This window comes from Falco peregrinus, chromosome 7 (assembly GCF_023634155.1).
Source record: "Falco peregrinus isolate bFalPer1 chromosome 7, bFalPer1.pri, whole genome shotgun sequence".
Classification (NCBI taxonomy): domain Eukaryota; kingdom Metazoa; phylum Chordata; class Aves; order Falconiformes; family Falconidae; genus Falco; species Falco peregrinus.
In genome coordinates, this window is record NC_073727.1 from 46,116,866 (window position 1) to 46,134,630 (window position 17,765).

A 17,765-nucleotide genomic window follows, 5' to 3' on the forward strand; every position below is an offset into this window, starting at 1 on the left:
CAGCGTTATTTTCTGTCTTTGTGCATCGAACACGTTACATATGTGAAGAAGAATTTTGCTGGCAGGAGGTTACCAGAGCTTTTCTTCTCAGGGCTTCACACAAAAACCTGTTTGTTGTTCACTGCCCCCGGCAGCTCCACCTTGTGTGCCCACCTCCCCTCTGGCATCACAAGGGGAGGAGTGCGTACCTACAGCACCCGCGGGTGCCAGGAATTTCTGGAGGATGTGGTGATGGCACCTCTGACCGCAAATACTTTGGCTTCAAAGATAGGGGCTTTGCTGTGCTGAGACCATGCTGCACGTGCTGCGTCTCCTCCATGGAGACTCAAACCTCCAGAGATCTCTCTCAAGCTCCAGAATTTAAAGCAATCAATACATGTCTCCATATTCTGCTGGGATCAGCACAAAACTGGCCCCAGCATCTGGGAAACTGTTGGTTTGGTTTGCTTTTTTCTGTGATTCACAGAACAGTTCCTCCCCAAAAGTCAAATAGTTTAACTCTTTTATTATTTTTCATCTCTGAAGTAGGTGGCACAGAAAACACTATCTACCTTGCTTCCTTTAAGAGTTTACTTGAGGAACAGCTGTTAAAAAAATACATCACCATTTGGTTTAAGTAAATTGAACGAGGATAAAAAGCATCCCATGATTGCTTAAAATTCCTCACTTTTTTAATGGGGAAAATAATTTGGATGTTTTGTCAAGTATATCGGCTAACAAGTAAGAACATAAAGTAAAATAAAATAGCATAAGAACATAAAGTAAAATAAAATAGCCTACAGAACCCTTTTGCTATTCTACAGGTGCAGTTCGGTAATTTTCCACCAGGTGTCACATGTGGACTACTATTAATTCCTAAATCCTCCAAAAACTAGTCAGAGAGAAGTCCCACAACTACCAGTTTATTAAAAATATAAATTGTGCAGACAACCTCAGAGATTTATTCCATTAGAGTTTTAATTTCTCAAATGATTTTATTTCTCTGAGCAGAAAATGGCATCACATTTTCAGTTACACATTTTTTCCACAGATCAAAAAAAAATATCCAGTAAGAAGTAAGAAAAAGTCTTGATACAAAAGCTGAGATGGTGCTGTAGTATTTTTTTTTTTTTTACAACCTAATACACTGCAATGTGTATTTACATTGTAAGCATGAATACTAGTATAAACATTATACCTTCAATAAACTGTAAACTAAAAGATAAAAAGAGAACCAGTAATAGCAACTGCTAGAGCTTTTTCTCCATAATTCTTTTTGTTGAAATGTTGGAAATGAGAGTCAGCATAGCACCATGTCTGTCAGTTACAGGTAACATTTTTTAGCCATTACAGCATAAAACTCAGTGGGAAAAAAAAAAAAAAAAAGGCAGAGAAACTGATCAGTGAAACTAGTACTGGAGAAAAAAAAAAGCAGCAGTAAACTCAGTGGGGAAAAAAAAATCAGAAAAAAATCTTGCTTCCTTATGAGTCAGTGGCTACTGTGTGATGGCAAGAGTTAACTTGGGTTAACACCCTTCGAGAGGTGCAGTATGTTACACTGGGAAACATCACCCGGAGCTCTAAGACAGTATTTCATAAATAAAAGGACCAGATTTCCCTACTCCAAGATGTTACAGCTATGAATATGTTACCAGTGCCTCATTTTCTCTGGAACAAAGCTGGCTAGCTATCTCACCAAAAAGGGCCTAGATTTTCCAGCTAAAGATGTAGGGTTCAGAATGTGTGTGTGTATTTGTAAAGTGAAGCGTGTGCTGCTGGCTTCACTGCTATGATATCTAACAAAGGCAGATTAAAATTGGCTTGGTAAGGTCTACACATGCTTCAATTAGTGCACCTCAGTGTTGTGCAGATAGGCAGTATCAAGCTAAGGTATGCCCTTATAGTTAAGATTTCTGACATTGCATCTCTGTTACTCATGTCTTAGCAGTCAAATCCCAATATAGACAGCAATGCTGCTAACTTGGCTAAACTTTTCTACTCCTGTACCAAGCCCTGTAGATGCTTATAGTGGAACTTTCCCATTAATTTTGAGGAACTTTTAAAGATATAAGGAAACAACATGTTAATTCACCTCCTGGAGTCTAAACTTTCTGTAAATTGCCATGCATCTTACAAATAACAAGATTGCTTGAAGTTAGTACACATACAAGGTGTTTTGTGGTTTGTTTGGGGTTGTTCTGGTTTTTTGTAATTTTTACCTTGGCAGGAATTTTAGCAGGATGGTTTTCTAGAATTAACCTCTTCAAGTGAAGAATCCAAAGCCGCTTGTCTTGCTGTGACTTTGCCTGATTAAAAAAAAAAAAAAAAAAAAAAAAGTTGCACCATGAGAAAAAGCATTACTGTGCTGTGCAAGGTCAGGAATAGCATACGGTGATCCGTCAGGTTACCCAGCAGGCAGGAAGGTTTCTGTCATACCTGGACAGTATGTTGCATCTTGGGATTTTTGTAGTGGAAGACGCTAAAGCTAAGTGGTTCCTTTGGTATTACTTCAACAAGCATCAGATTCCCACACTGTAACAAAGAGAAGCAATGACATGAATCATGGAGAAGTTTTGGGGAGACCCAGAGACAGCACATTACCACCTGCTCTCCAACATACCAGTATGTGAGCTTTGTATGCAAACATTTCATCTCTCTTTTTTGTAATTAGCAGCAGCTTGTCAAAGAGGAACAATGTGCGCTCATTTTTGGCTCGCTGAATACGAAATGTTCCTTCTAACACCAGCTCCCCGTAACTCGTGAGGTCTGGCCCTTTCCAGTTAGTGAGCAAACTCTGTATCTCCTGCAACAGATCAAAGAAGAACAACTGACATTCATTTCAGAGAGCTTACTGAAATGAAGATTCAACCAATCTGCCGAGGCCATTCCCACTCTCCTATATAACGTTCAGCATCCAACAGTGGAAAGTCGCCATAAACCTAGCAACCTCCGCACTGGTGACGTGCAACATTGCAGCCAGGTCCCTGGAGGTCTGTTGCCAAGCCCAGACTAAAACATGCCCTCCTGAGTACTGGTTAGTGCCTCTGCATGGGCCCAGCGAAGAGCCCTGAGTTCTCTGGGGCAGCCTGTAAGGGAAGAGCACAAACTCATCTCCCTGGACTTGTAGAGATGGAAAATGGTCTGTAATTCAGTCATCAGCCTCTCTCATGCCTCCTCCCCTCTCCCTTCTGTATCCCTAACCAATCCCTCTTAACACTTTCCTCTCACCCTGGGTATCCTCCTGCAGTTGCGTGGTTCCCCACTGAATGAATTATAATGCCATCTCTGAGTCTTGCAGGCCCAGAAGACACTTCTGTGAGGTGTTGAGAATGAAGAGATGTTTCTTAGAAGACTAAAGGACCAGAAGTGATTTGGTCAACTGATGATACGAAGATTAAGATTTGTTTGTGTTTTTAATTATCTGTATTGTTAGATACAAATAGACCACAGATATTTCTTGCCTTATTTATTGCTTAAGGGGGGGAAAAAAAAGGCTGGAGAAACATCTATGAACATCTTTACAAGCCTATGTGACTTAGCTATGGCTATTCTTGTTTCCTTGAGTTGCTCAGTTTTTCTGTCAGTGGCAATGATATAGGGCTTAAGCATGGGACAGCAAATTCTAAAAGCAGGCTAAACCTTAACTAGGGAGATCTTTAAAAACATCCAGTAGACTTTAAACTGGAAACATAAGCAAAGCAGGGGCAGATTTCCTCATCCTAGGCTGGTCTCTCTAGGACATTACACTTTAATACAGCATTCAGCTAAAAAACATCTCAGTACATTTGAAGCACAAACACAGCTTAAAGCATTCACATACAGAAAACCCTAAAGCAGCACACTTTGGACTATACACAAGACTTATAAAAAAATACTTAAACATAACAAATGAAAAAAGTTGCATTTTATCAGATCTCTCCAAGAACTTGTAAATAAGTGAGGGTATAGCACAGGGACGAGGTCCACCAGTGTTGAGGGAGACTTTGCACAGGAAGTGTCGCAGTACTTGCAGCTTTACAGACTGAATGGCAGTGTGACAGTCCGCAGAAGACCTATCCTTATGGCTGCAGAAACAGATTTTACATGTGTAAAGGGTAACTATAAACATAAACATTTTCCACAACCCCATATATTTGCCAGATGAGCTCAATTAAAAAAAAAAAAAGTTTTTTTTCCCCAAAAGCATTTAACTCTCTTTATTGCCAAATATTACTGGTTATCATTACTCAGATTTATAGCATACTGTTGTTAAAAGTCATTAGTATGCACTTCCAGCAATGTATGGCAAAGGTTACACTGCTGCAGGCAAGACATTATCAAATATAACCCTATTCTCCCTACAAAAAAACAAAGAGAAACCAAAACCCAACCACAAAAAATGAGGGTCAGTAAGTTGCATTTATGTTAAAAAGAAAAATAAAAAGACAAAGAATAACATGACATAGATTTCTGGAATGGTATAAGCCTATTACTCCTTTTATAAACTAAAAGCCCCCCCCCCCCCCCAGTTTTCCTAAAGCAGCATAAATACCACTGATGAAAATGCAATGTAAAATTGTGATTCACTGGGAAGTTTGAAACAGAATGAAAGACCCATAAAAAGTCTACAAAAGAGCTTGCTCTTGATGCCAAAACATATTTGGCATGTAGCTTTTGTTTTCTCCTCAAAAATTCTTCATTTGAAGCAAAGTTCACCTTTTTCTAACTATCATGTTTCTAGGTTTATACTTTCCACAAAGCATCTGATAATGAGTCTTCAAAAGCCCAAGAGGAAAGTACTTAAACAAGAAGCAGCACAAGAAATGCCTCAAAACAAAATTAATCAGCACAAAGGGGAGAAATCGGAAACCACAGGATTTCTGAACAAAGCCATGCCCTAGGGTTGCACAGCAGTGCTGTACAATTGAGGGAAAGGAAGAAAGAGAAGTTATCTTAAGTTCCATATTACTGAAAAATAAATGCTTTACAGGATGCTGCTTGTAGGGTAGAGTTGTCTGATTTTTCCTGCAGCAGCTATGACCATGGTTTCTAAGATCAAACAGCCACAGGCATACTCAACAGGAGTCATAATTTAGACTGACAAAGATTAAAAGATAAACCAAAAAATGTTAATGTCATACATATTGACAAAAACAGCCCACAAACACCCATAAAATCTCTTTGGGAACTCACTTGGAGCCTGATCGCGTGTTCATGTTTCCTCTTCATGTCATTTATATGCCATGCCACTCTCTGCATCGTATCAATGGCATCCAGCACCACGTCATAGCCCTCAGTGTCCTTGTCAAGGTGGTTTTCTATTTCCTAAGACGGGGGGTGGGGGGTGGGGTGGAAAAGTCCTGTTATTTCTAAATTGATTTTCCCAGCTGGACGCAATACTCTGGTTTTATCTGTACTATTTTGTCTTTGCGTTGTGACCACTCAAATGCAACATTCCTGCCTTTATTGCTATTGAACGTTTTATCAATTTGATTAACACAAGATGACTAACAAAGCCAAGCCTTTACGGTCGGTTTAGCAGCGACTATACTTGCAGCAGCTGATGTGAGCAGAGAGGCACAGAAAGAGAGTGTAGCATGCTGACAGGAGACCTTTTCAGACAGCATGTAATGGCTTTCTTAAAACATAGGACATATCTATACACTTACAAAACCCTGATGGTATTACAACTAGGCATTACTTTACAGTTAGAGAGCAGAAAAGCACCAGACATTTTAAATAAGGATCAGTGTCTTTACACTTCACTAGAACATGACTGTCTAATAGGAAACATATGTGGAAAATGTTAACAATAAAGCAGGAATTTCCGAAACTTGCTTAACTGAATTCACTGAATATGGAAAGGGTTCCCACTTCCTCAGTCATTCCTCTGCACAAAATTTTTACCAATCAGGGTGGTTTTGTATGTATTTAGTCCTTCTTTCAACCACCCCCAGCATTGCAGCATGTGGAAAAATGCTGTTTTTCATTGGAAAAATAAATTTGTGTACAAAAATGTTTAATCACAACAAGAATCTTCCAAACAGCTTCAGAATTCGTTTTTTTTTTTAAAGCAGCTAATTATTTTGATGGACAGACTGATTCAATGTGTCTAAAATAATTACTATAAATCATCCATTCCAAATATATGCATATGCTGTGAAGTGATGAAGTCAGAAAAAATCTCAATATGTAGAAATCAAATACCCCCAAAAGAAAGAGCATTCAAGGAAAGCCAGAAGCTTTCTAACCGTCAAGCCTTGGACCAGAGGCAGGAACTTCAACATGCAGCAGCCCTAAACTAAACACATTTCTAATGGGTGCTTACGTGCAAAAGCAGGTGGTACTTGAGGATGCGCTGGACAGGTTTCAAGAGATAAGAGCCCAGGGGCAAAGAATGCTGCAGTGCTTCTTGCCGCTCTCTGAAGAACTTGGCCAGCGCCTTGTTCCTCATACATTCTGTCAACACAGCCACCGACCTGGAAACATCAATACATAGCTTTAAGACACATAGTCTCTGTAAAGTCTGCAGGTAAGGTCAAGAATTGTTTCTTTCTTCCCTTGTAAAAGGGGGCAGTAGGCTCCGAAGCCAATCACTGCTGCTTCTGTTGGTTGGGTTTTTTCAGTTTAGCTTTTGCATTCAGTTATGCTTTCCTTTGACATGCAACCACTCTCTCTTACTGGGAATCATATATTTGGAGCACTGCAGAATAAGACTATAATTTTCTAAAGAAGGATAATAGCAGTGAATGGCAAGAAAGGTAAAAATAAAACTTCAGATGAGCATATTTCATTTTGGGGTGGGTTTTGTTTTTGTGTTGTTGCTGTTTATGTTGGGGTTTTTTTTGTTTGTTTGGGTTTTGTTTTTTTAAAGAAAAGGTAAACTCCTTGACCATTCCTCCCATTTGGGTGGGGGAGAAGTTGATTTTATTTATTTTTTTAATAGACTATAATTTGTATTACACAAACTGGCCACGGGACAAATAAAGAAAGGGAACCCAGAATTCCTACCTTGGGTAGTTGGTGCAGTACTGTGTATATATGTGGAAGTCTTCACTCTGCATGGGGAGGAAAGGTTTACATGTATTCAGATTTTTTCAAACTAGCAGCTAACATGTGCAAAGTAAAGATGATTATGTCAAGACAATGCCCCCTCCAGTTCCTGATCAACGAAGACTTTCACTGTGATGGTCCTATCACTACCAAAAACCTGTTGAATTGAATTTTTTTTTCCTTTGGGGGGGGAGATTTTTCGTTTACTTTAAGCAAAAAACAAATAAACCTACATAGAGTTAAAACAAGTGGCTTTGCAACAGAGCCTCCAAGGTCCTTTATGACAATCTATGCATCTTAAAAAACCAGAACCAAACACAAACCACCACCACCACCCATCACCATTACCCCTTTCAAACAGCTGACTTGCACATACCTAGTTTTTTGTTTGCTAAAAGCACACATCTGCTTACTGGGAGAAGTTTTGCAGGTTATGTTTAGTGTGTAATTTTCAACCAACATAAATACTTCCACACTTAAGCACAGTCTAAGCATAAAAATCAAAAGCCACAAAAGTGATATTTATTTTTTTTTGTTAAGTAAATTATGACTCTGTGAAAGCAGACAGTTATTACTCAAAACAAGTTGTAACTAGATTTAGGTGGGTTTTCACACTTGCCTGTCACAGTGAAATTGCCAACGCTTAATGCTGACAAGCTTCTCAGAGGAAAAGCCTGAGTTTCATTCCTTTCCTCCTTGGCCTAAGCCTTTTTTTCTTGATCATCACCATTTCATTTTATACAAGAACAGGTTTCCAGAAACATTTTCACATGCTTTAAATTCACATCTGCCTATCAACTTCTATCCCAAATAATATGCAATTTCTGCAGCTTGCCAGAGCCCTAAAGAACTAAGAAAGCACAGCAGAACTGCAAAATGCTCCCCAAAATCAATTACTTTTTCTTTCCTGAGCGATAAAAAGTAATCCTCCAGGAGTAAACAAGACCCCAGTTTCCACTTGAAGCATCTTCAGAGCAGACTCTGGCATTCTGCAGCACAATAGCTGTGCTCCACGAGGGGTAGTCACTGGTGAATGGCGAGACCAAATACCTGCCTTCACAGCAGGCAACAGTGCTCTGAGGAGCAACACCACTTGGGGAGAGGGCTGATGCAGGCTGTGGCTTTTGTTTCTTGTTGTTGGGGTTTGGGTTTTTCTGGCCATTCATCAGAAAGAGCCAGCTGAGGCAGTACACTTTCCTATTGCCATAAGCGCTGCTCCCCTTCCCCCTCTCACAGGCGTACAGCAGGTTCTGCCATTCATTTTTCCACTAAGCAGTGATTCATAAGGACCTCACCTAAAGCAAGATGCTACTTCAGATGGGTACGTCATTGCAATTCGTTTCAGTATTTCTTACAGGATTCAATAGTAACTGTTTTGAAAAAAATAAATAACTCTAGCAAACTTTTAACGGACGTTTCTCTAAGGGGTTGCGATCCCCATTTACTCACTAGTGGGCTATAAGCTTATTAAACTTCCCTTCCCTTAGAAACCAACTAACCAACCCACCAAATGTACTCTTGATACAAACAGAGTTAAATGGTTTAGCTGGGTTTTTCACACTTTAACTAATTTTGTTGTCACAAGTAGTTTTTACGGTGGCATACCCACATCCCATGTCCACACCCCAAGACAGTAAACTTGTTTTATAGCCTGTTCATGTCCACACTTGGGACCCTGGCCACAGCTCCAAACCTTCTCCACTCAAAGAATTAACAAACCTCAGAGCATTGCAGACGTTACACTGTGTAATTTTCTATGGCAATCACTATCAAACTAGCTAGCACTCGTAATACATCAGGGTGCTTAAGAGTGAGCAATAGAATGAAATTCAGTAAGATGAAAAAAGGAATTTATTTCATATATGCATCTATTAATATAAGGTTTTCATTTAAGGGTTTTTGGTATAAATTGTAATATATTCTCATGGCTACAATCACAGAATAATGCAATTTATAGAACTGCTTCATAAGCAAAGTGCAGAACATTTTGTGCCAGTTTATTTTTTAGGGTTTTTTTTTTTCTGCTCATAAATACAGTCACATGATTGTTCTGCTTTTCAAACAAAAAGAAAAAGAATATATGTTGTGAAATTTTAACAAATGAAGGCATTATCAGTAAAACAAACAAGGTCAAACACTTCAGGGTTTCAGAAGGTTAGTGCACATTCCCCACAAAATCAAAAGCAAGTCTAAAATCCCCAGGAGCCTTTTCACACTCTCCCTCCTTGTTTTGGTTTGGGTTTTGTTGTTGTTGTTTTGCTTTGGTTTTTTACACAAGGTCAAAACAACTTGCAATAGGATTTTTGGTTTTAAAAGACTTTTAGTCTAGCTATTAAATGGAAAAAGCTTGTATTTAAAACAAAATAATGCAGTTTCTCATGCCCTCAACACCTCTAAAAATTTTAATAATGGTTTCACAATCATCCCTTCTTTCTGAACAGACATGACGCCAAATTTCATACTGTGCTTGCATGTGCACTTGCTTCCTTGTGCCCCAGCTCATTTCATCACACTAAACCATCAGGGTGCATTTGCTTGTACTGAGCTATGCTCCCACAGTGCCAGTAGGAAGGCAGTTACATACATTTTGCCTTCAGAATAAGATTGTTGATCAGCATTCCAACTTACGAAGCTGGTGTGAATCGACATCATACACCTTGCCTAGGCATCAGCAGGATGCACGTTGAACACGCTGGGAGAGTGGCCAAGACAGCCACCTCCCAAGAGGCTCTCCCTCAGCCTGAGGGAAGCTGCACTGCCGAGGCCGGCCATTGTCCCACGGCCCACCTGGCTGCCCAGCACTCTGCGTGGTCACTGGAGGGACCTCTGGTTCACACGCCCAGCTGGTGTCTGCTTCACAGGAGACCCCCCAGAGAGCAGACTGTGTTACTGGGAGCGCATCAGGGCACAAGCCATGCAGGCTAAAGCCGGTGCTGTGAACTATGTTCAGAAGCTACAGAGAAACCAGGGCTAAGATGGATTTAACGGATTTCAGTCAATACCTTCACACTGGTAAATGAAACACCAGCTATGCTCACCAGTGTTTCTTTGGACGTTCTTCAACTTATTCAGCTTGCAAGTTGTTTTGTTCACCTCAACTGTCTTCAAGCCAGATTAAGAATTATCTCTGCAGGGAGACTGGAATTGTTCCAGAGATCATTTTTAATCTGGAGGCCTAAAGCTGTTGGGGTAGAGGCTGCAAAAACCGAGATCCAAGCTGAGAGCTCTCTGCACTGACTACAAGTCACCCTCGAGACCACAGCCGGGCGCAAGCAGATCCCAGCTATACTTAGCTTGTCCCCCACTGCTGAATCAATTCACTGTGTGTCTCCTCCACATGATGTGAAGTGCCAAGCACGTGGCTACATCCCCAATCCTGTCTCAACTCTTGGTGCACTGTGCTTTTTTATAGCCATAAAAGGCACTTTAAAAGAAAATGGAGACTGAGAAAATGAGCTGAGTCAGAACGTAAGCTGAAGCCAACTGCCTGGATCTCCTCTTCATTAATGAGATGTTAGATTAGAGCAATTCTCCCTTCCCCCTTGGTTAAGCTGTTGGTGCATCTTTCAGAAAACGTTCTGAATTTCGGGGGTGCTGAGTGAGAAGAGCAACATGCCAGAATTAAGCTCTCCTTTACAACTTGCTTAAATATAAACATGTAGAATACTGAAGTCAATCTTCTAATTAACATTGGCATCATTATGATAAAAATGAAAGACTGAGTTGGCAAAACAAACGTATAAACAATCTTTTATGTGAATAATTAAACTATAGCTAAACTTGCACTGGAACGCTTTTATCAGTCTCCGATTACAGTTACCAGCAAAATGTCTCCAAGACATTTAACATAGTAGATTCTAGACGAAGATGCAGGACCAGAGCTGGCAGAAACTAAATTAGTACACCACTACCCTCAGTGGCAGGTTTTTTCCATGCAGCAGCCATCCCACACTGTTTAAACAAATACCCATCCACACAATCTGCATCTTGGGGCAGAAAGATAAAGGCAGCAATTAATGATCGGACAGCTGGTTTTAAAAAAAGCATGCTTTTCTGCATTTGTGTCTGTTTGCCTGTGAATTATTAATGAATTAAAATATCTGGAACTAGAGGGATTTATACAATGTTGTAAGTTGTTATTAAATATTTATATGTATATAAAGTCATAGCTTTGCATGGTTATTTTATCAATCAGTAAGTTTTATGTTACTGGCTGGTTTACACTAAAGACATCTTGCTGAAGTCCATTAACAAAATCTGCCATTTTAGGAGCTATTTACTTTGGGCACTCAGCACAAAAACGTTAGGGTAAAGATTTAAATCCACAATTATGAGTTGTTGTTCAAAGTGCACTAACATGCTTTGATAATCCTTGCTCTATTTCCCTTAAAAGTAAAAGTTGCAAGGCTGTTTACTACTCAGGCGTGAAAGTTATACACAGGAGACACAGCAATGTATGATTGTGTGAGGGAAGTATAATATGCTATACAACAAATTTTATTGAGCAAAACCAAATAAGAAAGTGAAGTTCAAAGAAACAATCTGTCAAATATGTTCCTAAACCAGACCTTTAAAAAGATTAAGCTCCCTAGATGTCTTCACGAATATCAAGCGTTTTACTTCCAACAAGCTCCAGCTGTTCTATTATACATGCAAACCAACTTTGTGTCATTTCATATGAATCCTGAAGAAAGAAATGGGTATTACTTTATGCAGTTACTGAGCTTTATGAAATGCAAAAAGTAAACACAATAGCTACAGTGAAAACTTGATCATATATTTAAACTTCCAACAACTATGGAATTCACAGGTGAACCAGAATAAGGTGAAAAAAATGGCACTAGATCCAGAGCTTATGTAACCTAAGCACAGTTCCACTGGAAGCATTAAAGGAGCTCCAGCAGAGCTACATCCATTAGCCAAGGCTGTGAGCTATGACTTCAGCATGATATTATCCACATGCTTAGCTCACAGTGAAGATCTAGCACACTCAAAGCAATCAAACAATAAATGGTCGAAGCCTTTTAAGACTTGAAGGACTGCAGACTGCCAAAAAAGGCAGTTTTTATTTCCACTACTCAATGCTGGGAAGATACAAGCAACCAAGAATGGACAACTGGAGTCTGTTAAGAGAGTCAGCAGTTGCTGTAATGACATCTTCATGGCCAAAACCAGAACTGTGGGGTATTTTGGCATTGTTTGGTTTTGCTTTTAAGTGTTTGCACTTGTCTGGATGAAGTTAAAAAATGCTTGTTAGGACTGCAACCTCTAGCAATTTCTGAGCCATCAGGCAGTTGTCTGCCAGTAATACAAATGCTAAAAGCATTTGACAAGGGAACAAAAAGCACAAACAATGATATGCAGATGGATTTTGGAACAAACGGTCAGAGAGTCTACCAGAAAACTCCTTTCAGCTGGCCAAATTGAATGAGAGCACAACTTTTTCCTGGACTTGCTGTTATCACTTGCACCACCTTTGTTCCATGTCCCAGCTATAACCAAGCAATACAGCAGAAAGATCTACCAGCTCCAGACTGAGTATCTGTAAATATCCTGAAGGGCACTCTGCTGACTTATGCTCAATTTTTTGTCTGCCAGGATGCCAGATAACTGTTTGCTAAGTTGTTTCCTAGTCAGCGGGACCCAGTGCGCACATGGCGTTATTCCATTCTAGAAGCAGGAGTTTGTGCTTGCTCTTATCCCATTCTCTCCCTTTCAATTCAATATAGGCTATCTGGAGCGATAACAACATGATATAAATCCCATTGCAATGGAGCAAAAAATACATCCTACTTTTGTAGTAGTGGTGCCAACACTAAGATCTCTCAGTGCTTACAAAAGATCAATGACTAGATAAATAACAGCTTTCTCAAACTCAACTCAAGCAAGTGATCTGGTGAAACAGCAGCACTAAGCTGGTATCATCACTCCCCTTTACAATAAAATCCCTCGTGTCACAACAGTGCCAAACAAATTACTGGACCACCATGAGAGGGTGGTCCAGTTAATCCTAAATCCTTGCATTAGACCTATTATATTGAATGCTTGGTGCTAGCAATACTGAGTTCAGGACAATGTATGAAACATGACAGGGTTTGGTTTTTATTGTGATTATATTTTTTTTTTTAATGGAAAAAGGCAAACACACCTACAGAGAGATTATCCAAATTTAAACACCTACGTGCCCCTTTTTTCACTCTTCTTTCCTCAGAAATACCATGAAGATGGTATTATTTCTTAACACATTTGGGCTCTACTGATTCAAGGCATATGTAGGTTCTCCGGTGACATCTGCTGCAAGCTAAACTGTAGCCCAAATGATTTAATCTCTTGTTGTTCTACCCATTATAGCCATTCCTCTTCTCGCTAATTGGCTTTCTGTGTTTCCTACAATGAAAGACACCTACTTTGGTTCTCTGTATTTCTCCTGCACCTAACCACTTCTTCTCCAGTTTTTGGCTTCAGAATTGTCCAACAGACTAAAGATGTCAGATCAATGTTCAGAAAATTAAAAATATTTCAGAGAGAATGAGATTTTAATCTTGAGGTCAGACTTTGGGCCACCCCCTTTAAAAGGAAAATTAAAGGTATGGCTGGCTGGATTCAGGAAAAAATGCACCTCAGAAAGCAATATGACCACAACTGTGTTAAGGTTATTGCCTTTTCTAAAAATGCAGCCAAGTTGTATTCTCTAGTTGTTTTTAAGCTGACAAGGCATAACCACAGTACCACTTGATCACATATATTAAAAAAAAAAGGGGGGCAGGTGGGGAAGAATCCCTGTAATACTCACAAAAAAAAAAAAAACCAAACCAAAAAACAACCCACAAACCTGAAAATGAACCCTAGGTCAACAGCTCCACCAGTTCCGATACTCTTACTGAAGAAAATTACATCTTTTCCTTGGTTTTTAAAAAACACAGATCAGTGGCATATCCCTACCACCTACTATGAGAAATTCCTTTTGTTTCCATAGATTTACTAACTTTTCTTGGTTCGAGTCACACAAGCTGTCAGAATTAGGTCTTAAAAGCTAATAAATTAATCTTACTCCCTCGTATCACTCTGCAGCTGGTGTGCTGCAGACTCCTGCAGTAGCCACTTACCTTGGAAACAAAACAGTCTGCTATAGCCACAGGATCATTTTCACAGTTCTCCAAATCTTGCAGAAGCTCACTAAAACAAAGAACAGGAAAAGGAAAGACAATTATCGCACACCTTGGAATAGACACACCTGTATATTTGGAGCCAGACAGTGCTTCATCATCCATAGCAGTGATGTCCAAAGCACTTAATGATGCAGGGAGTCCTAAAAAGGGAACGAGAACTCCTTTGATGCCTCTCTTCCCACTGTGTGCATAGGTGCTGGGATTTTTTGTTTGGAGGCAGAGAAGCGCTCTAAAGAAATGGTATTCCCACATACTTAAAAATTCAAGTCATCACAATGACCATGGATTACTAATTTCCTAAACAAGGCTGAGCTCCTTCCTTAAGATTGGCAGCTCTTCTACGATACTCATAGTGGTGTAGTCAGACTGGTATGCTGCTTATATACCAACTAAACACAATTTAAAACTAACAAGACTTAGAAGATACTGAAGCACACGTCCTGTCTTATAAAGATTTCCTATGTTCTAGGAGCTTTACTTGTCTGAGGGAGATGAGGAGCTGGTCTGAAAAACACAGATGAGAACCAGGGATGTATTACACATAGAAGAAGAATGGTAATAAGCTCACTCAGGAAAATTTGTCTACCTTTAGTGGGTCTCTTCACTGAAGAAAAATGGTTAGCCTGGAAAAAGTTTTCTGGAAGGGAATATATAAATTCTACATGCTTAAAAATAAAACCTTACCAAGAGGATTTTATAATTTTGACATGCCAAGCAGGAAATGAATTCATTGTAACAGGAGCAAAGCAATAAGGGAGTATGTTCACCGTTGTATGAAACTCAGCTCTCAAAAGCCAATTCACTGAAAGAAAGAGTTCAAGCAGCAGAAGAAAACCTCAAAGGTCTCTTCTTGATCCAAATAGTCTTTAGTCTTACTGAAAGATGTACTCAGAAAAACAAGAGAAGAAACTGAGTTTTCTGCCAAACTGTTCTGTGATAGAACTCCTCCCTGCCCCCTTCTCATCAGATGATTTTCCGTTTAGGGCTACTTTTCTCCCAATTCAGAGCTGGTTCCCTGAACGAGTTTTGCTAAGCCTGTGTCTAAGGAACTGCCCTTTTCCCCTCTAAGCAGACACAATTTCCCTCTGTAAGTAAGAAAAGGAGTAAACCAGAAAAGTTTCCTGACTTGTTCTCTGCTTCTCTAATTACTGGAGGAAGGAAGGGGAGAAATCTGCAGTCACAAGGAACAAAGACAGACAAAGACATTAGGTTCAGTGGTCACTAAGCCACTCTGTACAGTGACAATTTAACCTTCACACCTCAATTTCTCCCTTCATCAAAATGGAAATAAAAATATGACCCTAGCTTGATACACCTCACTCATGAAGCTCCTTTATAGCAGCAAAAGAAGCGAGCTGTGGCAATGGTGACCATAACCATCAGTAATAATGACCGACACTGTCCTACTCAAGTTTTGGAAATACCGAACACACCGAACGGGCTCAGAGAAGTCTTGCTGTCTGGCAGGCAGATGTTCCGATCGCTTAGAGTATGTAGCGCCTTGATTGTAATTTTATTCCTACCTATCTCCTATAATACCACGTTATTTCTTCTTCAGGATACAGTAACGCAACCCTTAAAGATTTTATATATTCATGCAATGAGCCCAAGTTCATGCAGTAAATATGCTAGTGACTTGTGCCTTCAGCACGAGCCCATAGTGTAAGGGCTGTGTGCTTTGAAAGATTTTGTTACCTGTAATGCACCTATCTCACCTAGCTGGTAAGGATAGGATTGGTAAGAACAACCTGCCACTGTAAAAATTACAAATCTGTCATGCCTAGGAATCCTGAAAAACTTAAATCCCTATAATGTGAAGCTGACATGTGAAAAAGCAGGGCTATTATTATAGGCTACATCTAAGTACCTGGCAGGAGGCAGAAGAAACAATAGAGAGGCATTAGTTCCCTTTACCTGAATATCGAAGAGGTTTTATGCTGTTCACAGATGGTACCACAGCTCTCTGCCCCTGTGGCTCACGTGCGCCAGCCACCCAGGCAGGAAGGGAGCACGAGGGAGTACCACCAGAGGAACTCCGTGCTCTAGCAACTGAATCACTAACAAAACCCAGATAGAAGAGTGCCACAAATTCCAGTGCCATTTAAGACCATGTACTGAGTTAAACAGCTTGGGTTACCATGGTCTGGAAAAATCTGAATCTGTACGACCGTTATCATTCTCTAATACTAACTCCTCTGGGATGAGAGAGGTAAGCATAAAGAGACTGACCATTTTTCATTCAGTGCATTTGCTATCTTTTCAAGTCAAATGAATAAAAGCTTCATTGCAATGTCTTTTAGGATCCTTTGATATTCTGGAATATGAATTAGTTTCAAGACAAACTTATCTTTCCCCTGTGGGTGAAGACTTTCAATTAGACAAGGTGTAGGTTAGTATCAAGCTGTTGACTACAGGAGGTCAAGATGAATGAGATAAACACATTTATAAGTCCACAAATAATCACAATATTTGCACACACAACTCAGGTGAGGAACTTTTTTGCATTTTACTCATTTTATATCATCACCATATCATTTTAATGTAAGACACAAGTATTTTTCTCCTCCGTTTTGATCTGAATCAGAGTGAGCAAGAGATCGGAATGACAGGGACATCAGACAGGCAATTTTGGTGGAATGGAAGGAATGGAAAGATGGAGGAACAAAACAGCATGGTTTGTCCTGAAACCATGACAAAAAAAACCCCAACACAACCAGCTGATGATGAAGTACTGCACTGTCTAGCTGTAAATGCTAAAACAGCAGCATCTCCAAAAAACTTCATTCTCTCAATGCCTGAGAGAGCACAACATTCAAAACTAAAGTGAGGTAGCAGGCAGAATCTGGTCTTCATGGCAGAATACTTTCACCTTATCAAGTTCTGGAAAATTAATCTGAAAAGTTCAGACTTTCAATAAAAAGAAAAAAACAAAACACCAGTGATAAGAAATTTAGCCTTGGTATAAATTCACTGTCACAAAAATCCTCTGGCCAAGACTAATTTCCTTCCACTCAGCAAAAAAAACCCTTTTCCATTAAAGGTGAGCTATTACAGGTTTTATGAAGGCTCCTCCTGACCACAAGCCAGCCCTTACCACTGTGAAGCTCAGAGTACAGGAACCGCTGAATATGGCGGTTACAGAAAATGGTCCTGCACTGCATTTTTGTGCTTCAGGAGTCACTGATGGACAAGGACCATGGAAGATGATCTGTGCCAGCAGCACAGGTTTCAGCTTGGCCTCTCCTAAGATCATTTGAGTATTGGTAGAAGCACTAAACTGAGCAAGTTTCTCTGCAGAGTTCTCTTTTCAGAGTCAAGTCATGGTATCAGTTGGAGAATTTATCCTAAACTGATACTGGAAAAAATCTCAACAGGAGAGAGTGTCCAGGGAAGAAAGGCACCTGACACTGACTTGGAGAACATTTCCCCTTTCTGAATAAACAAGCTGGGGAGCTTTTCCCAAAAGACTGAGCAGAATCAGTGGACCAGTAAATAGTGATTCTGCTTTAAGAAATAGATTTCCAAAAAGAGATTATAGTCATTGGACTAGCAGTTACCATCCTGACCATCATTGCTGCCATCTGA

At 39.9% G+C, this 17,765-nt stretch overlaps 1 protein-coding gene across 3 annotated transcripts in view; it reads right to left on the reverse strand.

Moving 5' to 3' along the window:
• PLEKHG1 (pleckstrin homology and RhoGEF domain containing G1) overlaps positions 1-17,765 on the reverse strand; it is a 136,181-nt gene that overhangs the window by 12,442 nt on the left and 105,974 nt on the right. For all 3 annotated transcript variants that reach the window (XM_055810630.1, XM_027796932.2, XM_005230198.3), the window contains 7 exons: positions 14,118-14,187; positions 6,970-7,016; positions 6,287-6,437; positions 5,152-5,283; positions 2,600-2,782; positions 2,416-2,511; positions 2,199-2,285 (listed from right to left, as the gene is read on the reverse strand). In XM_055810630.1, coding sequence (XP_055666605.1) covers positions 2,199-2,285; positions 2,416-2,511; positions 2,600-2,782; positions 5,152-5,283; positions 6,287-6,437; positions 6,970-7,016; positions 14,118-14,187 — 766 coding nt within the window. The remainder of the gene's footprint in view (positions 1-2,198; positions 2,286-2,415; positions 2,512-2,599; positions 2,783-5,151; positions 5,284-6,286; positions 6,438-6,969; positions 7,017-14,117; positions 14,188-17,765) is intronic.